This window comes from Euprymna scolopes, chromosome 10, assembly GCF_053919585.1.
Source record: "Euprymna scolopes isolate OS-2025 chromosome 10, ASM5391958v1, whole genome shotgun sequence".
NCBI classification, from domain to species: domain Eukaryota; kingdom Metazoa; phylum Mollusca; class Cephalopoda; order Sepiida; family Sepiolidae; genus Euprymna; species Euprymna scolopes.
This window is the reverse complement of record NC_136491.1, coordinates 92402077-92417988: the sequence shown is the minus strand read 5'-3', so window position 1 is coordinate 92417988 and position 15912 is coordinate 92402077. Positions and strand designations below refer to the sequence as shown.

Sequence of the window (15912 nt, the reverse complement as noted above, 5' to 3'; positions counted from 1 at the left end):
TGTTGTCATGGCGTAGAAGTTCATAGTTTAGCTTGTGTGAGGGTTAATTTTTATTTTACCGATAACAACAATTTTTAAATTCAAACCATTAGAGCTTGCTGACGTCAAGATCACGTGACATGACTCAGCGGGTTTTAAATACAAGTTGACCCAAAATAAACGGCCCCGTGTATACTTTATGCAGAAGAGTTGGCACCCGTATTTTTTTGGGCAGTTATAAATCGATTTAAAAATATGTAATGTTTAACATTAAAATGTCACTTTTTTGGGTCCCCCCCTGCCGAAAATCAATCATTTGACGCACTTCTGATGGTCCATTTGGGCTAATCTTTCGATATTTGTCGTCCAGAGGGTGGGGCTTTAATATGATACCAAGTTTGTGAATTTTTGTTCTGTCGGTCAAAAGTTTTTAGCAGACACACAAACATACATACATACATACATTTTCGCTTTTATATATATAGATAAATATATTTTATATATATAGATAAATATATAGATAAATTATATTTTATATATATAGATAAATATATAACGAGGACCGATACTGCACCAACCACACCGGGTGTCTCTAATCTTGTCGGACTGCACCCGATATGACAGGTGTTCTTTTGATCGTACGTTGCCCGTCACAAGTTGGCCTGTTGATCGTCTTCAACCGCTGTGTTTTCATGGTGGAGCACTTTGCCTCTTGACCAAATCATCTCCTTTCCTGTGTAGTTAGTCTCCGGATGCATCAATCACTCGGCTGGTCTTTGTGGCTTGCAGCAAAATAAAGACTCCTCACCACAAACAAACAGAACTCCAGTTTATAACAATAACAAACTATTTATTAATTTCATTACTTCATAACAGCTACTGTATAAATTGAGGTGACTGACTATAGCAGTGAAACGATGTAAGACCAGACCAGTAAAGTAAAAAATTTCCCATTAACACAGGCTAGTTAACATTATATTATCAGGCGCCAAGGACTCCCAAACCGGGAGGCTTGACCAGCCCAGCCATTCAGTTTGCTGGCTACGACTTTACTCTTTTTAAAATTCCTTTTTCTAAATCCAACCCCTTTTCCCCACCTCTCCTTCAGAGAGTGGTTACAAACACCCTTTCTTTCTTCCTCTCTGAGCTTACCCTTCGTCTTGTCCACTCAACACCTCTATCTCTCCCTTTCCTAGGAGAGCAGGGGAGGTTGCTCACACTGATATCTATTGGCAGTCCCCAGGGGTTTGTCTTTGCCCAGCATTGTGTGTGTGGTCCGTTATCATCTAATGTCACTTCTAATATGACCATCTCTTTTGACATATCGTAGATAATTCCAAATCTGTCTCCATTTTTGAGACAATATACCATCTGTTTTGCCTTTAACAAGCTCATAATGACATGTCAGCGGTTGGTCCTATTTTCCTAGCTAAGGTTTTGCATTTCTCTGCACTCCTTTACCCCATCCCGTTCGGTCAAACATCCCCTCTCACCGCAATATGCACCCCGCTGCATGCATTCATGACACCATAGTGTCATAAATATACTTTTATGAAAGTGTAAAAATAAAATTATTGAAATCAAAATAACAAATGAAATTATTGAAATCAAAATAACAAAATTTCAAACATTATAAAAAAAAACATATCCAATGCATAATATACCCAAAATAGTTTTAAAAGATTTTTTTAAAAATGTTTCAATAATTTTTCAATGAGTTAAGAAAGTCAAGTATGAAGAAACTAAGTTTAACTTATATTTTATAAGGAATAATGTTCCTGTCTCTCCCCTTTTTGAAAGAATCTTCTCATCCAAATAAACCTGTAAATCGTCAACAAATCTCTCGTGTTTTCAACAAATCTCTCGTGTTTCATTATTCCTTATAAAATATAAGTTAAACTTAGTTTCTTCATGCATGAAGTTTCTTCATCTTAAGTAACAGAGGATCAAGTCAATAAATGATACAAATCAGCTACTACACACGGGGGAGACTGACGTTGGAGGGTGGGAGGATGAAGCCAAACGCAATTCTGTTTTGGGATCACTCACCGACGATAACGCATGAGGTACGCATTTGTAGAACGCAAAAGCCGCATGCGTGTTTGCGAAAGACTATGTGTCCCTATTCATTTTCTAGCTAATATCTCTTTGTGTCCTGGTTGTGGGGAGGGGGTATCATTTTATAATGTAGTTGGTTACCATAGCAGAAGAAATCAGTGGTCCGCAGTTTACATAGATAATAAAACAACACACAAATACAAACATTGTATACAAGTTGAACATAGGAGGGGGGATTAGAGCTTTGTCTCTGTATCTTTCACCTTCAAATGCAGTTTCAAATTCTAAAACTAACTGCATGGCTCACGACCCTTCTCTGTCCCTTGCCTTTTTGTTTGTTTGCAGTTTTCTAATTACTTTCATTGGAAATTAAAAATGTCTGCTTTCTTTTTTATCTTTCGAATTGTCTATCTTAATTCGCCAGCCATTAACAGCTAATTGCCAGGGCGTCACTTTGTCTTATTCAATGGATTCTTCATTTTAATGTTTTTCTTTTGTTATTCATTTTCTAGCTAATCTTTTCTGGTGTCTTGGTTATGAGAGTGGGATACTCTATAGTGTCAGAAAGCCTTTAAAAAAATGAATACTCATGCAGAATAAGGACCATGCTATCGTGTGAATTTTCCAGATAGTTTATGTATAATGCCAGATGTTGTGCAATTGAAAAAAACTGAAAACAATATTCTTTTTGCTGTTACAAAGAAATTACAGTCCGACCTCCAAGATCGCCATGGGCATGGAGTATGTGCCTACATTAAAGACGACTTTCCATGTGGTAGGGACATCTCTAGAGAAGATCCTAATTTACCTTACATGTGTTTCCGGGTTGCACCTGCTCACACTACTGCATTTATATGTGCACTTTATCGTCCCCACAACAATGGAATTACTATCTTTAATAGCATAACTGAGAAAATTGACTATGTCTTGTCTGAGTATCCCTCAGCTAACATCCATGTCTTTGGGGACTTCAATGTTCACAGCGTGGAATGGTTAACCCACTCAAACAAGACCGATGACAAGGGGAGGTTCTGCCACGATTTCTCCATTGCTTATGACCTCACTCAGATTGTCCAAGAACCCACCCGCATTCCCAACACTGACGGTCAGTATGCAAGTCTCCTAGACCTCTTTCTCACAACTTGCCCTGAGCTGTGCTCATCTTCCATTCAGTCTCCACATGGATCTTCCGACCACTCTGTTGTATCAGTTAAGATAAAAACAAAATCTAATAGGTCTCCATCGTACAGTGGCTGACTGGGATAGCTTCCGTACATTTATATCAAACCTACCTCTACATGCCATGTTTAAAAAGGATGTGTCCTCTACAATATCAGACCTGATGGAATGGCTAACTGTAGGTATAGACAGTTTCATACCCTCGAAAAAATTACAGCAAAAACCTAACAGCCAGCCGTGGTTCTCCCCAGAATGTGCTTCTGCCATTGTGCACAGAAATCACTTTTTCCACTGCTTCCAACAAACCTAAAGCCGCTTTCAGGACTGCCAGCAATCACTGTAAAAAACTAATAAAGAAGGCAAGAGATTTGTATGCTCAGTCCGTCAAGTCCAAGGTAGCTGGCAAATAGCAAACAGAATCCTCAACAGAAGTGTGAGCTCTATCCCAACTATCATCAATGGATCTGAGTTAATCTTGTCAGCATCACATTTGCCAAGAACTTTGCAGCTAATTCTACCTTTTACAACCAAGGCCACCAACCCCCCAGTATTCCCTTATATATCAGAAAACATGCTATGTGACATACAAATATCTGTACATGATGTTGCCAAGCTAATCAAAAACCTTGATTCCAGTAAAGCAACTGGCCCTGACGGCATTCCAGTTATAGTGCTCAAAAGGCTTCAACCGGAACTAGCGCCCATACTTACAAAGTTATTTAAGCATTGTCTTAAGGAGAAATGCTTCCCAACACCTTGGAAAATCTCATCAGTATGCCCTGTATTTAAGAACTCAGGTGATCACTCATCTCCCTCTCAGTACAGACTAATAAGTCTCCTATGCATCATGAGTAAGCTGCTGGAATCTGTGCTAAATAAGGAAGTAGTCAACCATCTCAGCAAAAATAACCTTCTTAATGACATGCAATACAGTTTCCGTTCTGCTAGATCTACAGCAGATGTGCTTACAGTTATATCTCATAGGATTGGCGAATCCCTTGATGGAGGCTTCCTCTCTAAGGCAATTGCTATTGATATATCAAAGGTATAATAATTATACTGGTCACCATGGAACTCAACGCCCAAGGAGTACCTAAAGTGGCACTTATGCACATGTTATCGTACTATTTTTTAAAATAGTATTTTCATGTTAAATTCAAATTTTACAATATCTTTTTCTTTTATAAATTGTTGTTGATAAGGTATGGTATAAAGGTCTACTTCACAAGATCTCCAGCCAGGGTATAGCTAGAAATATCTTCTCAACTATTAAATCATTTCTCTTTGATAGGTTCTTAAGAGTAGTGGTTGATGGGTAGAATCAGAGGCTCTCAGCATTAATGCTGGAGTCCCTCAGGGGTCCATCCTGGGTCCAACTCTCTTCCTGATCTACATCAATGATCTTCCAAACAACATCCTTAGATCATTCGTAAACATTTATGCTGACAACACTACCATCTATGGTAGCACTTCGAAGATCGTAAATGATCAAGTTCTCTCTGACTCTCTCTCTCCTCTGATCTTGAGCACGTGATACAATGGGGAAAAAAGTTACTTTTAATGCATCTAAAACCAAGCTTCTATCTTTACATCATCAATGCTCTGTTTCCTAGCTGCCATCAATCGAAATGAATGGCTCTTGTCTTGGGGAGGCTTCATGTTTTGACAAGCTTTTGGGCTTGACCTTTACTCCTATCCTAATCTGAAATGGAACACGTATATCAAATCCATTGCAAAAGTCGTTGGAAAAATGGTGGGATCCTTCTACCGCTCCAGTAGATATCTCACTCCTGATGCTATTCTCTACCTATATAAAAGCCAGGTTTGGCCAACGATGAACTACTGCTGCCACATCTGGGCAGGAGCTGCTCGAAGCAGGTTATCCTGTCTTGACAGAGTTTAAAATAGACTTCGTAGCTTAGTGGGGGATGTCCTTTTCTCTTCCCTGCAACCTCTTTCCCACAGAAGAGACGTAGCGAGCCCATCCCTGCTTTATCGTTATTTTCATGGCAGGTGCTCATCTGAACTTCAATCTATGCCCCACCCTTGCCAGACTTTCACGAAAAAAACACTTGTCTATCCAGAACCACTATCAACAATTTCCCACACTCTTTATCTATGCCTACACCTAAACATATATTCCATGAACAGGGCTTCTTTCTTAGAACTGCTCGCCTGTGGAACTCTATTCCGTTTGCGTGCTTTCCAGCTGACTACAATTTGATTGTCTTCAAGTCCAACGTGAACAAGTTCTTATTGAACCGTCCCCCTAAGTAATCCAAGTTATAAAATTCCCACTAATGTTTACTACGCTAAAATCACAATGACTAATGTATACTCATTAACCCTTATCCTCGAGTGGCCTCTGGGACTTCATAAGTGGTGACCCCCATATAAAAAAAATAAATAAATGAATAAAAAATAATTATTGGACAATTTTTATGAAACTTTTAGAAAATAAAAATTCAAATCAAGAAAACAAAAACACTCATTGTAAGATAAAGTTTCACGAATAAATATTTACTTTTTGAATAACAAATGACTGATAACAAACAAAATTAAAAAAAAAAATTTTTTGATTAGTTTTGATTCATTCAAATCAAGATAAATATTTGATTTTTTTTTTTTTTTGTATTCATGAAAATATTTTAAAAAATAACTGGCAAAACTTTCATTCAGCATTTTCACTGTTTTACATAAACTGCTCAGAAAATTCCGATGATAGCACGGTCTTTATTCTGCATAACTACCCAAAAATATCAAAATCTGTTCATAACTTGTAGAGAAATCTTGAAGACAGAAATCATGAAGACAACAAAAATGTATTTTAAATGTATATTAAAAAAAATCTTTTTCTATTTCAGATACGATCTGAGTGACATGTTACTAATGGTGAATAATTCTGTCAGTAAAGAAGATGGACTTGTGGGTAATCAGATTTATAAACAAGTTCCAGCTCCATTATCTACACTGCGGAAAAAAGTATTTTTTTAGTACACAAAGTAAACTTCAATTATGAATGATGCTTTATAGATATTTTTCATTGAAAGTTTTTAAAGACATGACAAAAAAGTGGAAAAGTATATTTTGACTCGTTTTGTTCTATGTAAACTTATGCAAAAAGTGACATTTTACTTTGGAAAACAAACTTTTCCAGAACGTAACAACATTTTACTCTGGAAAACAAACTTTTTTTTCAGAAAGTAACAACATTTTACTTTGGAAAACAAACTTTTTTTTCAGAAAGTAACAACATTTTACTTTGGAAAACAAACTTTTAAAAAAATTGACAACATTTTACTTTGGAAAACAACATCTTTAAGAAAGTGACATTTACATCTGTGTTATTTTATGAGGTATCCAGTTATTAGGACAGGAGTATAAAACATACCACATCAGTCTATAAGACTTTTAATATGACCAATTAAATGGTCAATCTATTCTTCTTTTATATTTTACTTTAGTCCTCAATATTTATTTATTTAAAAATTAGATGTTTATTTTGTTGGATATGAAAAATGCCACCATGTGGATGAAGTCATCATTAATGGTTGACAAATGTAACCATAAATGATTGTAAGATAAAAAATGTTAATGATCATTTGGATGAGCAAAGTCGTAGTATATGACTTATATCTACTTTTATAGAATCCAGTAAGATTTAAACTATAAAAATAGTTGCCTTTAAGTAGAAATGTATGCATAAACTGGTTTTCTTTTTTTATTATATACTAGTACCTGCATATTAGTTCCAATGAAAATAAATTTTTTTTCATTTTAAATCGCAATACATATTTTTTCTTAGAGTTTCTGATGATGATAGATATCAGTAAGTAAAACACTATATTAAAAAAAATTATTTAATATGAAATTCAAACCATAAAAGATAGCATAAAATATTTGAACTGAGGATGAACACTTTACACGGTCAGTGATCAAACGAAAATATTTTGTTAATTTAAGTTAATTGTTGTTTGCTTGGTTGGTTGATAAGGGAATGCTAAAAGTAGTGAAACATTTGTTTCTGATGTTATAATTACATACTTTTAATTTTTAATAATGTGTTTTAAAAATAAATAGCTAAAAACATCTGATATTGATAAGGACATCGGATCAAAGATGCTGATTCCAAAACTGTGGTTAGTTTGACTCTTAGATCAACTGTTTTACTGTTTTAACTGTGATGCATCAACATGCATACACACACAGACCATTTTACTCATATATATATATATATATATATATATATATATATATATATATATATATATATTTAAATAAGGGAGTAGTCACCAACAATGTGTATTTTTTAACATTATTTTATTATTCCATGTCTTGGTTTTTCATTGAGAATTATGTTTGGATCATTGTAATAATGTTTTTTAAGTCATTGACGTTTCAGATGGTCTGATGCTCGTCCTCGTCAGAAATTATTTTCAAATGTGTAAAAATGGCGATTTTCAGTTAGTTTGAAGTTTTTCCAAGGGGTGGAGGCTTGTAAGTGTTTATGCTGAATTTTTATTGCTTTTTTATGGCTTTTTTTATTTCGTTTGTCCAGGGAGATTTTGACCTCCTGTAGTCAGTCGCTATCTCTTTCTGCTAATGTGTTTTTCTTTTCCTTTAGGGTGGGGTAGGGTGTGTGTGTGTGTTTATGTGTGTGTGTGTGTGCGCGTGTGTGTGTTTGCTTTTATTGGTTTGGGAATGTGTATATTTTTATTTGCTTCCTTAGGAAGGTGGCTGTGGTCCAAGGTTGTTACTAATGTGTATGTGTGGGGAGGGGGGACTGGCTCTTCTGAAGTAAGGGTAGGGGTGCTTTCATTCTATTTTGATATTTATTTTTTGGATTCTTGGATTTTAGTATTGTGATTTTTCATTTTAGTCTAATATTATGTTTGTTTAGAAAGAGGGGTGTATTTAAAAAAGGTTTTTTTTATGTTTCTATTTATTTGTCTCCCCAGGTGGGTATGGCCAGACCCAGGATCGGTTCCTAGTGTGGGGAAGATTTTGTTCCCCAGAGGGGGGGCATTGGAGGGTGTGTAGGTATGGGAGGGGGATGATAGAAGGGATGATAGTCATTTCAGTCATGAGGGGGTTCTCCTCCCCTGACTGAGGAGAGAGAGCGAGGTGTTGGAACAGATATTATACTATGGTTCTAGGTGTCTCCTAGTGTTGTTGGTTTCGAGGTTAAGTAGGGTTGGTATTGTTCAGTGTGTTGTATTAGAGATAGGGGTGTTATGCCTGTGTGTGGTTGTATGTGCGCACGTGTGTGTGTTTTGATGTGTCGGTTCTGATTTATGTGTGGGTGTGTATATGTGTATGAGTGTGCATGCGAGTGTACCTTGTATTTCATGTTTTTGTGTGATGGTATTAGGTTCTGTTCAGTTAAGGAGTGAATTTGGTGATGAAGTTTTTTTCCTGTGTAAGTAAATAAAAATAATTGTCTGTTTGGAAGATTGGCATTATTTTGAAGCTGTTTCCACTGCATGTGTGTACGTGTTTTGAAACATAGAGGTGTCTGTTATCTGCAATTTTGATGTTGCTCTTATGTAAGGCCACTCTATTGCTGAAATTTTTGGTGGCGCCTATGTAGGATTTGTTGCATGTTGTGCATCTTAGTGCATATACTACATTTCTGGAGGTGCAATTTAGATCCTTTTTTATTTTGAATGTTTGTGCTGGGTTTTTGAATGTGTATGTGTTACCTTCTATTATTATGTCACATACTCCACATCGCGGTTTGTTGCATTTTGTAACTCCTTTTGTAGTATGTGGGACGAGTTTGGAGGAAGTTAGGATGTGTTTTAAGTTTTTGGGTTGGCGTTTGCTTTTTATTATTTTTGTTGTTTTAAGTATGTTGTTTAGTTTGTCGTTCTGATTGAGGAGGATAAGGTTTTTTGTTATCTGTGTGAATAGTTCTGGGTTGTTTGTGTTGTGTGTAGAGACATATGCTAGAATTTGTTCTTTGTTGTGTTCTTTTGGGGTTCTTAGTTGGTCTATTGGAATTTTTTCAGCCAGTTCAATACCTTTCTGTATTAGTGGTAGTGGGTATCCTCTTTTCCGCAGTGTTATTTGTAGTTCATTCAGTCTAGTTGAACGGAGGTGTCTGTCTGTTACTATGGTGCAGACTCTACGTGCTAGGGAGTAGGGTATTGATTTTAGACAGTTTTTAGGATGGTGGCTTTTGAAGTGGAGGTATTGTTGAGTGTCTGTGGGTTTGTGGTAGATGTCTGTGATTATGTTGTTGTTTTTTATTGTTACTAGGATGTCTAGGAAAGGTAGTTCTGTGGGGCTTTGTTCTAGTGTGAAGTTTATTTTTGGGTGTAGATTTTGTAGCAAAGTGTGGAGTTCTTTGATATCCCCCCATGAGGTTCTCCAGAGGATAAAGCAGTCGTCTAGGTATCTTTTCCAAGATTTTATGAAGAGTGTTTTTATATTGTGCCCGTACTTTTGCTCTATCCTTTCATAAAGGGTCTCTTCTAGGAAAGCGAGTGTAAGGGTGGCATATGTCGGTGCCATTTTGGTACCCATTGCTGTGCCTAGTATTTGGATGTAGTTGTCTTTATTGAATTGGAAGGAGTTGTTATTGAGGATTATGTCGATGCTATCAATCACGAATTGCTTATTGAATCTGGGGTGTAAAGTCTGTGTATGTTTGTCAATCCAATATGCGATAGCTTCTTTTCCTAGATTGTGTGGGATATTGCTATATAGGCTGCTAACGTCGAATGTGGCTAGTATAGTCCCATCGTCTACTGTTTGTGGTAGGGAGCTAAGGAAGTGTGTGTTATCTCTTACAAAACTTCTGACTAGATTGGTGAAGGGCTGTAATAGTATATCTATTAGGTTGCTAAGTCTGCTTGTTGGGCATGATGGTCCTGCTACTATGGGTCTGAATGTGAGGTCGTTGGGGTTTGGGGTGCTTATGTATTCTGACTTTTGTATGTTGATGGCATGTCTTACCTGGTTAGATTTGTGTATTTTGGGTAGCCCATAGAAGATGTTTGTTTTTGTTGTGAAGTTTGTAAGGAAGTCTTTTTCTTTTTTAGTTAATGTACTATTGTATGTTGTGCAGAGTTTTGTTATTTTAGATATGGTTGTGTCGTCTATGTTAGAGCTAATTGGTTTGTAATAATTTTCGTTCCCTAGTGATTCTGAAATTTTTGTTTTATAGAAGTTCTTATTCATTATAACTACTGCACTACCTTTGTCTGCTTCCTTTATAACTAAGTTGTTATTGTGTTGGATTTTTTTAAGTGCTTGATTTTGTTTTCGTGTTAGATTACTGGTGGGGTTTTCTTTTTGTTGGGGGTTGAGGCTCCAGAGTGTTTCAAAGAAGGTATTTAGTTCTTTTGTGTTGTTATGTTTGTTGGGGAAGTATGTTGATTTGTTCTTCACTAGAGAGTCGTCTGTTGTGTTATCACTGTCGTTAAGTATATCTATGAGTCTAAATTTGCGTTCAAATTTTTTGAGGTCTTTCTTTAACTCTGCTATGTTACTTCTGGGAGTTGGGCAGAATTTGAGGCCTAGTTTTAGTACTTCAATTTCGTCCTTTGTAAGCGTCTCTGTAGATAGGTTGATGACTTTGGGTTTTTTATTGTCTAGTCTGGTGTTGTCATTTTGTGAGGGATTCCTAAAAAATGATTGTGAGGGTCGTTAGTTTCGTTGATTCGGTTGGGGGGTTGGTTGTGTCATTTTGTGGGGGTGTATGGGTTATGATGGTACCTGGGGTATTTGGATTGGTTGTGTTTGTGTGGGGGGTATTTCTGGGGTCGGTTTTGTATTGTGGGGTACTGGGGGTGGGTGTTGTAAAGATTGTTTTGTATTGGGTGGTATCTATAGGGATGGTTTAGTTCCATTGGGTTGTTACGGTGGGGGTTGATAAGTTGGGGGATTTTTTGGTGGTTTGTGTGGGTGGGGTGGGGTAAGAGATAGTGGGTTCTTGGCTGAGTTGGGTAACGTGGTTGGTAGTAACTATTTTCGTATTGTTGTGGGAGGTTGTATCTTTTAGTGTTGTCGTGTGGTAGTGGGTTGTTGGTTGTTGATATGTTGTTTTTTGGAGCATTTTGGTAGTAGTATTTGTGTTTGTATGATGTCTGTGTTCTTGTGTGGATGTGTGGTGTTCTACATGGGAGTTTTGGTTGAGTTTGTTGGTGGGGATGGGTGTATGGTATGAATATGTTCCGGTCGTTTCGTTGTGTGTGTTTGGGTCTGTTGTGTGGGTATGTTTGAGAGTGATGTGTGTCTCGTTTCTTACCTTTGATTTGGAATCTCTCCAGCTGTTGGAATCGGGTATGTTTCGGTTTTTGGTAGGTTTGACTGGTCATGTTCGGTACTTGTTCGTTTTTTTCTTTTTCTGGAAGATTCTTTAGCCAGGTTATCTTCCTTTCGATAATTCTTTTGAATTTTTCCTCCTCCTCTCTGCATTCAGACTCCCAAAGTCCAATAAGGAATTGGTGGGTCTCCTTGGGGCATAGTTTTGTGATGTCGGTGAGTATTTCATCGTCAATTTTGGTGTATTCCTCTGTGAGGTGTATCTTTCTGTCCTCCTGTATTTCAATTTCAGCTTGTAGTTTTGATATGTTTAGGGCTTTTTAAAATTTTTTTCTGCTCCTCTGTGTCTTGTGGTGTGACTTTTTCTCGGAATTTGTTTGGGATAAACTGCTCCTCCATGGTTAAAAATGTCCTGTAGGTTAAGGCAGTGTCGCTGCATTTGACTGCACGGTAGTAGGCCATTTTTCTCTTTTTAATAAGAGTTTTCCATGTTTGGAGGTTTTTTTCTTTTGTTTTCAGCGCTTCATTCCGGATATGTGGTTCCTTTAGATGTTCTAAATGTTCTTGTTGTTTTTTTAGGAGAACTATAATTTCGTCGATGTTGGTTAGTATCTTATCCTGTTGGTGGGATATCATGAGGATTATCCTGTCCATCTTTTCATTCAGTTTTAGAATTTCATCCTCGAGATGTTTGTTTTCCATGTTGAGTGTTGTTTGGGATTCTGGTGTATCCTCTACAGTTTTTTTGCGTGTTGGTGGCATTCTGTCGTTGTAGTTAGATATATTTATATAAAATGGGTTAATAAATTCCAACGAAAGAAAGATGTATATTTAAATAAGGGAGTAGTCACCAACAATGTGTATTTTTTAACATTATTTTATTATTCCGTGTCTTGGTTTTTCATTGAGAATTATGTTTGGATCATTGTAATAATGTTTTTAAGTCATTGAAATCGTTTACGTACGTTTCAGACGGTCTATATATATATACACACACACCCTGAAACAGTATGAAGATTTTGCCCAAATGAGTGGGAATTTCATATGTAAGTTAAGAAGAAAACAAATTAAGAAACTATAAGTATTAATTTATCAAACAAAAAAAAATATTGTGCCATTTAGTAACAAAATACAAACAAAACAGAAAATAACACATGTTCAAATTTATTCATACCCAATATTCGATACTCAGTACCATGACCATTGGTCTTAATTACCTCTTGCAAATGATTAGGATATTTCGCAACTAGCAGGTCCCATTAACTGGCATTGCCACCGGTAGTATCCCCCCTCCGTCCCACAGCGTAAAAAATTGCCTGCAGAAGAAATTTAAAAAAACCTAAGCAACATCCTACAAAAATGAAAATAGCATCGAGTTCCCTATCGAGCGTTTAAAAAAAAAAAAAAAATTACCCACAGTACCCAGTCTCAAACTCGTAACGCTAGGAGGAACAGTAGGTGAAGAAAAACTAAACAATCTAGTTCCCTCAGCTAGTTAGAAGTTCTGACGTTATAGGCCTTTGAAATAATGCCTTTAAAACATATAGGTATTCATGAATGAGAAAGTGTAGACGCTCATCTCTCTCTCTCTCTATCTGTCCCACCGTAACGCCTTTAGAATGTATCGGTATGCATGAATGAAAAAGTGTAGCACAACTAATGACGACACTCATCTATCTCAAAGCCTCTTGCACACTGTTCTGTAAAACCTACACGGCCGTGCTAACATGCGTGTTTGCTCATGCAAGATTTAAGTGTACTAAAAATTATTATAGTAAACATAGTATTATATGTAGGAAATAAAGGAAAAAAATGAAAACAATCGGTTTGTTTTAGATTAAAATGATAGACGCCATGTTTTTTAATGTCCAGCGTGTTCGTTTATTTATGAACATGTGCATTCCGGAATAAGCGATTTTGTAACTTGCAGCCAATGGGAATAGCCGGAACTGATTGAGGGAGAAATTATTATTTTTGTAACTGGAAAAGGAAAATTCCAACCGAGAGATCTTTTTAATATTCTAATTCTTAGTCTCTTGTCTTTATATTTTTACTTGAATACAATCTACATGATTCTTCTTAACCTAATCCTTTTTGATTCAGAACAAAAACACTCTTCTCTCTCTCTCTCTCTCTCTCTATCTATATATATATATATACATACACACACACACTTAGTTATATTTTTGAGAAAAAAAAATCCAGAAGTGTTCAATAGAGCAAGGAAAAAATTTTCAAAATAAGAGCGTAATATTTATATTTATTTTTTTTCAAAAGTTTAGACATGGTAAGCCATCTGCTATAGACTGTCAATAGGCAGATGAGATAGATTGGCTGAAGAGAGCGTGAAATTGGGAATTAAAACGATTACTTATTAGGTTCGAAACTGATGGTACCGAGAACTTATCTCATCTAAACTGTTGATCATCATTCAGTCCCAAACAACGCTGAGTAATGCTGAGTGTTTTTTTATTTATCACATTCTAAAAATTATATACATTAATAATGCTGAGTGTTTGTCACATTCCAAAAATCACATACATTGATCATGTAATGCTGAGTGTTTATTTTTTATTTAACGATTGTGTACTTTCATCTAACAATTTAATAAATAAAAAAACTGACTCATACATAATACGGACCATGCTGAAATAATAACATTATTTAGAAAGCCATTCTTAATATGGGGAGAGGAATGTGTTTTGTAACTATTCTATACTATACTAACAATTTAATAAACAAAAACTGACTTCTACAGAACACAACCATGCTGAAATAATGTTATTATTTAGAAAGCCATTCTTAATCTGGGGAGAGGAGTTTTTTTTTTGTTTTTTTTTAACTATTCTGTACTTTTTTAAATCAGTATATATAAATTTTTTAAACATACCTTATTAAAAGGCAAGCATTTGATTATCTTTTAAATCAAACCCACTGTAAAAAAAAAGAATCAAAACAAACATTGTTATGAAAAATTTAAAGATTTATTTTTGTTAAACATAAACAGGATAAATAATAACATTTATTTATTCCATTGATAATTAAATTCTTGCTATTTGTGTCTTCAAATTTGGGATACTTTTTTTGTTTTTGAGAATTCTATTTTGAAATTATTTTGTAATATATATATATTTTTTAATTAATTTCTGCCAAGAAAAATAAATATTTTTTACACTTTTTGCTTTTCAAATTTTTGTTTTTTTACCAACAAAATATTGAAATTCTTGTTCCTATTTACTTGTCTCCCCCCCCCCAAAAAAAAACAGAGTTATACACAAGGTCAGTTTTTAATGTAGGAAAATCCAGTTTCCCTAAAAATGGAACACAAATTAAAATTGTCTCAATCTAGAAGGATTTCTCCTTTACTGACTGAGAGCAGAAAAGATTAATTGCAGCATCAGAACAGATATTATACTTTGCTCTTAACAAAAAAAAAATCTTATCAGACTTTGGGAGGAAGTTGTAAACAACAAGGGAGTATGCATTATTGATTATTTGTTATCTTTTCATTAAATCTTTCAAATTTAAATTAAACATTGCCCAGCTGTAAAATCTGCTTAAACGTGATATTTTAATTTATAAAAAAAAATTGTGACTTGGATGCCAGAATGGAAACCGAAAGCAAAATTTGTAAGCAATAAATGGAGATAGACATAGTGAGTTTTTCTGGTCGTGAAATAATAAATAGGAGAAATGGAGGGGGGAGGGGTAAGTGCACTTTAATTTAAAAAACAAAAGATAGTTAAAAACATAAAAATGCTGCGTTATGATGTAAAACAGATGAAAACACAAAAATAAAAAAAGAACAGTTTAAAAAAGTTCAAAAGAAACATTTTTATACTTATTGTGTTAAGATAGGATAGAAAAAAACTTACTTATCATGTTATTAAAAAAAAAAAAATGACGCAAACACGCAAAAGATAAGACTGTAAGCAAGTATGTTATCAACTGGACCAAGATGCTACTGATACCAGCACATCACAAATCTGTTTAAAACTTAAAGTTAGAAACTTGCGTTCGCAATTAAATTGCCAAGATTTTTTAAACCCCCCCACTCCTCAAACAAAACAACATTTCCACATGAAATAATCAAGGTTTTTTTTCTAATTTTTCTATATGATTTGTCTGAGAGATAGCTCTTTCCAATAATTCCTGGTCCATGCTGTAAAAATGCGGCTGACGAAAGTTTTTAGCAGACATACAAACACACACACACACACATAGATGCTTATATATTAGAAGAAGAAGATTTTCCAACCTGTTTTGCTTATCTCAATTGTTGTTACTGTAACGTTTCAACAGTTTTTCTCTCTGGCCTACTTAAGGTACCTTATGTTTAACTTTGGAAACTTTATGAAATTTTGAACCCAACCCTTTACTGGATTGCTGGGCAGACTGTTCACATTTCATTCACCAGGTCTTATA

At 35.3% G+C, this 15912-nt stretch overlaps 1 protein-coding gene across 3 annotated transcripts in view; it reads left to right on the top strand.

Moving 5' to 3' along the window:
- The window catches only part of LOC145286134 (caspase-3-like), a 113134-nt gene extending 98470 nt beyond the window's left edge, over positions 1-14664 (top strand). For all 3 annotated transcript variants that reach the window (XM_080134849.1, XM_080134850.1, XM_080134848.1), the window contains one exon: positions 6081-14664. In XM_080134849.1, the coding sequence (XP_079990975.1) occupies positions 6081-6210 (130 nt within the window). In that variant the 3' untranslated portion in view covers positions 6211-14664. The remainder of the gene's footprint in view (positions 1-6080) is intronic.
- Positions 14665-15912: the final 1248 nt, after the last annotated feature.